Genomic DNA, 6721 nt, shown 5'->3' with positions numbered 1-6721 from the left:
AGCAGCGGCGGCTGAGGAACATCGTGAGGAAGATCGACGCGGACGCGGACGGGCTGCTCAGCGAGGGTAACGGCGGGGGCCGGGCGGGCCGGGCTGCTCCGGGAGGAGAACGCGCTCTACCCGTGACACAGCCCGCGGCTCTCGTGCTGGGGAGAATCCCTGTGGAAAGCATCACGGTCCCTTGCACAGTGAGTTAGAAACACCGACAGGCTCATATAGAGGCTATCTCAGTGCCTAAGGTTGCTGTTTGACTGGAGAAGTGACCACTGAGAGAGGACCTCACTGATGTGTATAAATACCTAAAGGAAGAGTGCCAAGAGGATGGAGCCAGGTTCTGCTCGATGGTGCCAACTACTTGGACAGGAGGCAATGAACAAAAACTCATGCCCAGGAGGTTCCACCTGAATATGAGGAAGAACTTCTTTCCTGTACAGACATTGCGCATTGGCACAGATTGCCCAGAGAGGTTGTGGAGTCTCCCTCACTGGAGGTACTCGCGAACCTTCTGGACACAATCCTGTGCCATGTGCTCTGGGATGACCCTGCTTCAGCAGGGAGGTTGGACCAGGTGACTCACTGTGGTCCTTTCCAACCTGACCCATTCTGTGATGGAAGAAGTGTGGCCAACAAGATTTAGTGTGGGTCAGAGCAGTATCAAGTTGAAGGTAACTCCTTTGCAGTTGTACCTGCTCCTTGCACATCTGAAGCTACTTAGAATCAAGTGGGTTTCTGTGTTTGTAATCCTGCTGTATGCAAATCAGAGAGCAGGTTTAAGATGCAAAGAAAGTACTGCAGCCATAATACTACATAGGTACAGTTCAGTACCTGGTGACACCAAGTGACATTGAGGGATCATATTTCATCATAATACAGCATCAAATGGCTCTTCCCAGACAGTTTGTCAGTCGAATTTAGGAACTCCATGGTAAACTCAGGCCCTTTCTTTCAGTACATCATTATGACAATGTTAATTTAATTTTAAACCTCAATATGAACATTCTTTTTTTGTTCTGCTGTGATTTTGACAAAAAAAGTCTCTCACGTGCGCACACACAAAGCAAGCAGGATCCTTGGTCAACTGCCAGAACAGTAATATTTCATTAAAATTATACTAAACATGCAGGAAGCTTTCTAGGTCAGAGGACAAAATACATTTTTAAATACAAGATCTACTATCTTTTGAATGCCTTTCACTTCATGCACTTGAATTTAATCAACTGCACCCTTATTTCAGGGTTACTGCATGGACTGTGTAGAGGTGAGATAGTCTGTAGCTTCAGTGGGATGGCTAATCCCTATCATACACCACAGGCAACTCACAACATGAAGGCTTTAAGGGAAGAAGTCTATATATAACGTATAGGAATTCCACCCATACTCCATCCTCATGGTGTATATATTGCATCTGCGTCTCAGTCTAATGAAAACTTGTCTTCCTTTCACTTTCTGAAGATGAAACTCACAGTGGAATGTGTTTTTACACTAAGAAACTTACAGTACTGAAGCTTTTTGAGCTCAGTTATTCCTCAGTGTATTGCAAAACTCTTGAGAACTTTTTCATTAGTGGTGCCTCCATTTGGAGGCTGACAGTGAGAGAAGATGGAATATATTAATGCTGCTTCTCTAATGTTGGAGTACGAAGTATTTCAGATTCATGGCACTGGACGTTATTTGGTCACATGGCTGTGGTTCACACCTTAAACGCTGGGAAATAAACCATTAATTAATGTTGCCCATCTTTAAGAAATCATGTTGCAGTTTCTTGTAAGGCAGTGCTGGTTTGTGCACAAGCCTTGGTGGCATGCACACCTCTGCATGTTCAATCAATTCGCAGCATCTATTAGAAAGCTGGTTCCTTTGCTAATATAAATTCAGTACTTTAAAAAATCTCTTGCTGCTTTTCAAGGATATTTAAATAAACCTAATAAAGTTGTATTGATGCCTCTGCCAAGAAGGACAGGATAAGATACTTTAGTATTTAAAAAGTGCTGTAAACAGGACTTTTCTGCGTCAAAGTAGTGGTTTCTATAGGACTTTTTATTAGTCATCATGACTCTTCAGAGCAGGATTTCAGTTGAGTTGATTAAGATGTATAATTTTTGCAATGCAGAGGAAGATGTTTTTCCCTTCCAGGCACCTGAAAATAACTGAGAGATACTGGGAGAATATGTTCTCCCAATCTTCTTTAAATGAAGTAACTTTAATGTATTTCTGTCAATTTGTTGGTATATTAAGTTTTATTTCTTTTAGCCACATTTCTATAAAAACAAGCAGCTTAAAAACATTTCCAAACTATGTAAGGCTTGTTGTCAGCCCCAAGTAAAGGGAAAATAGCTTTACATAAATAGTTAATATTTTATTTTGGGTAATTAAGGCAATGGCGCTAAATTAGGTTTTATTTCAGTTTGTGAATTTTTCAAAAGAAACCCAAAGTGATGGGAATGATGTTTCTTTGGGGTACCAAATTACATTTAGAGTTGTCCATCTAAACCATACTCAGCATCATTTTCATATAGCTCTGGAGGAAAAAAAAAAAAGATGCTATAGTGTTGATTTGCTTCAGATTTGAAAAGACATGGACACAATCATTAACAAACCCCCTGAAGTCTGGTAGCTGTGATCTATTCCCTCATTCAGTTACCTTGGAAAAAGCCACAGCATGGAGGAAACAGACTGGTTTGCTTTAAGTAACCTCTTGCCTATATGCTTACATCTGAATTGCAAAGTATATTCCAGACAGAAGAGATGTGTGGTATCTTCACAATTTTTATAGTGCAGATGATTCTTATTTTCTTTATTTTATTTTTAATGTTTTTCACAGATGAGCTGAGCTCCTGGATACAGCAGTCTTTTAAGCATTATGTTACACAAGAAGCTAAGCAACACTTCAATGACTATGACAAAGATGGTGATGGATTGGTGTCTTGGAAGGAGTATAACTTGCAAATGTATGATCGTGTAATTGATTTTGATGAGAACAGTGTCCTGGAGGATCAAGAAGAAGAATCATTTCGCCAGGTAAAATGTTTCAGCATCAGCTCCTGTGAGCTGTTGGCCAAAGGCAGCAATATTTGTTTATTGTGACGGAACAAGATGGGGAGGGAAAGCAGAGCAGCTGGCATATGTTTTAACACTTTGTGCTGTCTGAGATAGGGGAGTAATTAAAGGAAAGTAGTGGAGTATTAAAGCTGCTACTGACAAAATAAAGACACAATGAAATGGTACCTCCTGAGTGTATTTTGCTGGTTGAGTGGAGCATAAGTCTACTGACAGTTTTACAACAGAGCACAGTCTCCAGCCACCATCTTAAACCCAGGTTGCAATCCTTTGGGTGAGGTCTGCAGCCTGACAGGGTCCTGCCCTCAGCAGGGGCCAGCACCCCTGGTGCTGGAGCAGAAGGAAGCACTTTTCCAGCTATTTTTTCAGTTACTGCTCAAGCACTAAGCGTGGGCTGTCAGTATTGCCTGCTGTAACATTGCCTGTCCATTAGAGACCCACAGAGAAAGCAATAGCAATTAAAACAGTTTTAAGCAATGAAAATGCAACTCCCATAGCTAAAAATGGATGTTTAAACACAGAAGTTGTGTGTGAGTCTCATCTATGAAAGCAGATGTGTAAGTGGGGAAAGAGGCAAGAAAGGCCGGGAGAAAAGGTTCAGCAAGAACCACCACATAGCAAAAATGGTTTCCTTTCAAGTTCCACATTTATAAGTACATGTAAATATTTCCCCAAAAGAGAAAAAAATGTGGTTTTAGACTATTCTGGACAGAGCTTTGGTTTTTTTCCTGTGAGGATTGCTTTGTCTGCTTTTAGTAAAGTAGCAGTAGATAATATAGGCTGTTAGCAGAAGTGAAAACAGTGTAGTGAACAGAGGATTTACACACTGAATAAACAAACTGTAAAGCTGGACTGTCACATAACTGAATAATTACATAGCTTTTAAATACCACAAGGCTTCCACAGGAACTTCCAGTCAAAATATTGATACCATGTTTGAGACATTGCCATCATAGATACATAGAGAGCTATGCATATATAAACTGGGATAGAACTGCTTGCTTAGTTATGCTATAACTTGACTGCTTGCTGGGTTTTCCTGCTTGGCGACTTCTCCAATGTAGATTGTAGATGAGCAGCACTGTACACAGGTCAACATCCTTCAGCATTTTCCTTACATGCGGAAATCAGTGGTCCTGCTCTGATCAAGATGGAAGAGTAAGATACAGTTTAGAATTGACATCAGGTAACCACAGGAATTTACCAGAAGGTGGCGGCCTTGTTCATCACTTCACAAAAAACGCTGGAAAACTTACTTTCTCCCTCAATGGTTCAAGCTTACATTCCAGTATAGTAACTGACTACTTTCTGTAGTTAGTCCTTCTGGATTGCCTTCCTAGTTAAACTCTCAGCTAAGGTCAGCTTTTCTTTAAGAGGACATTTAACTATTTTGCAGGGTAGTTAAGATCTTACACTTCATTTGTTACATGTTATTCTCTGGGATCATTAGGTTAGCCTAATTTTGAGAGAAGTGTCAATAGGCAGGATGTAAACTGGAAGTACAATTTCATACGGTTATTTGTAAAGTGTTTATGATCTCTGATTTGCTGGCTGCTCCCTTACCCAGATCGTTCACACTGATACAGCACAACACACCTAAGGATGGGATTCCAAGATTTTTATGGTTCACATCATGTGCAGTTTGAGTAGAGATTGGTTGTCAATGGTGTGGGTCTGTATTTTGTCTAAAGAGACTGTACAAAATGAAACAAGAAAAAAATAGGAAATTTTTGCACAGAATTAGGAAGTGCAAGACATTCAGAAATAAGAACTTGCCTGCTTATGTCAGATATTATTTCTTTTTTAAAGGCATGCTAATGCATATACTTAAAACAGGTTAGAGAAATTACTTCTTTTTGAAATGATCACATGTAATGGACAGCAGTCCTGTAGTAAAGGAATCTGGCCTTAAAATGGCTTCAGAAAACACATTTTACACATGATCTTTCAAGACCTTCTTTAAACTACAGACAGCCCTTGACATAAATAAGATGTACATCCAGAAGATTAAATGTTCTTAAAATGTAAATTTTGGAATTTGCAAGGCTGCCATTAATTATAATCATTGTTCATAATCAAACTCCACTTTGTTATTTTGGGAATTGGTGACTTTTAGAAGAGACTGCACATATGAAAATGAGAATTCTTGGTCTTTTCATTATCTCTCTTTTGTGTGTTTTAAATGGCTCCTTAAATTGAAAAAAGGAGGGTTTTATGCAATTCTTAGAATAAAACCACCTCAATTAAAAGTGTTGTTCTTATTGCTCTCAGTGAGCTCTTTTTAGTGAAAATTTAACATCAGGATAATATGAGTAGATAACGTGAAACAATTAATACCCTAATGGGCTTACAGCCACCTACTATAATGTTGTTTTTCCTTTCCAGTAAGGGCTCTAACTAAATCTATTTTCTAAGCTTCATTTAAAGGAGAAAAAACGTTTTGAAAAAGCGAATAGAGATGATGTTCCTGCTCTAAATGTGGATGAATATATTGCTTTTGAACATCCTGAAGAAGTGGAGTACATGACGGTAAGATTTAGGGGAGCATCTGTATCAGCCTGTGGGTGTAGATGCAACATCTTTTTAATGTGTGTCCTTAGCCCCAGTAGCAGTGGAAGTGGAGCAGTTATGGATATGGCTTGGACAGCCCAAATTAGAAGTCAGGTAATGTGTTATGGATCCAGTGCTGGAGGTCAGGGACTGGAGCAGGAGTTCAGTGCTTTTATTTGAAATCTGTTTCAAGAACTAGGATTGCACAGGTATCCCGAGCTTTGGGGACTGGACTGACTTACCCACCTCTCAGCTCTGTCAGGCTGCAAATCCATCAGTGAGGTTTTAGCTTTCAGTTTTGGCGCTCTAGTGGACAAAAGACCAACCAGTTCTCCTAACAATTCAATTAAGTTGCAAAAATGCAAATTACTGAATCCACCAGATGAGAAAAGTGAAATGAGATGATAGAGTTTTGTACATATTAATGTTTCTCAGCTGCTTTTGCAGTTTTGAATTCTGTTGAAGGATTCCAGCTCTATGGACACATTTCATACTTGGTTTTCATGAAATCTGACATTCTAAACTCTTAAGGACAGATCTGGTTTATTGCAGAGGAAGCAATTACTGCACTAGTCTGCATAAAACACAAAAAGAGATTTGAAATGAGGGAGTATTTCATTTAAGGATTATGTCATTGCTCTAAAATGATGCAGTGCTGTTTCTCTTGATTATGAGTTGCTAATTTTGCTCTTTGTATGTATACAAAAGGACTTTGTCATTCAGGAGGCTTTAGAAGAACATGATAAAGATGGTGATGGATTTGTTAGCCTGGAAGAATTCCTTGGTGATTACAGAAGAGACCCAAGTAAGAAAAAAAGGGAAGGGGCATGAAAAAGGGAAATAACAAAAGCTTTTGGAATGGGGAGAATTGGATGCACCTTATTTTCAGCTTCTCACACCTACACCTACAGATTCTGAGTAAGATTTTCTGTCTTGGAATAATTCTGTTTTCTAGAACCGGGCATAGTAGACTCATTATTTCAGTCTGCCCCCATGTGTATTTGGTGGTGGTTTGTGCGTAGCCCATTCCAGTTTCCTTGCAAGTTGCTTCTTGTTTTCTGAAAGACTGGAGCAAGTTCCTGGTCACAAGGGATGCAGCTGAAATAAGGTGCAA

The 6721-nt window shown here is 39.7% G+C and overlaps 1 protein-coding gene across 1 annotated transcript in view; it reads left to right on the top strand.

The window, feature by feature from the left end:
• Positions 1-6721, top strand: part of RCN2 (reticulocalbin 2) — an 11188-nt gene that overhangs the window by 384 nt on the left and 4083 nt on the right. The window contains exons 2-5 of the mRNA XM_008641990.1: positions 3-66; positions 2822-3018; positions 5485-5586; positions 6316-6412. Coding sequence (XP_008640212.1) covers positions 3-66; positions 2822-3018; positions 5485-5586; positions 6316-6412 — 460 coding nt within the window. The remainder of the gene's footprint in view (positions 1-2; positions 67-2821; positions 3019-5484; positions 5587-6315; positions 6413-6721) is intronic.

The sequence above is a fragment of the Corvus brachyrhynchos genome, unplaced genomic scaffold (genome assembly GCF_000691975.1).
Source record: "Corvus brachyrhynchos isolate BGI_N302 unplaced genomic scaffold, ASM69197v1 scaffold309, whole genome shotgun sequence".
Taxonomy (NCBI): Eukaryota; Metazoa; Chordata; class Aves; order Passeriformes; family Corvidae; genus Corvus; species Corvus brachyrhynchos.
The sequence above is the reverse complement of the archived record's forward strand: the minus strand, read 5'-3'. Positions and strand labels throughout refer to the sequence as shown.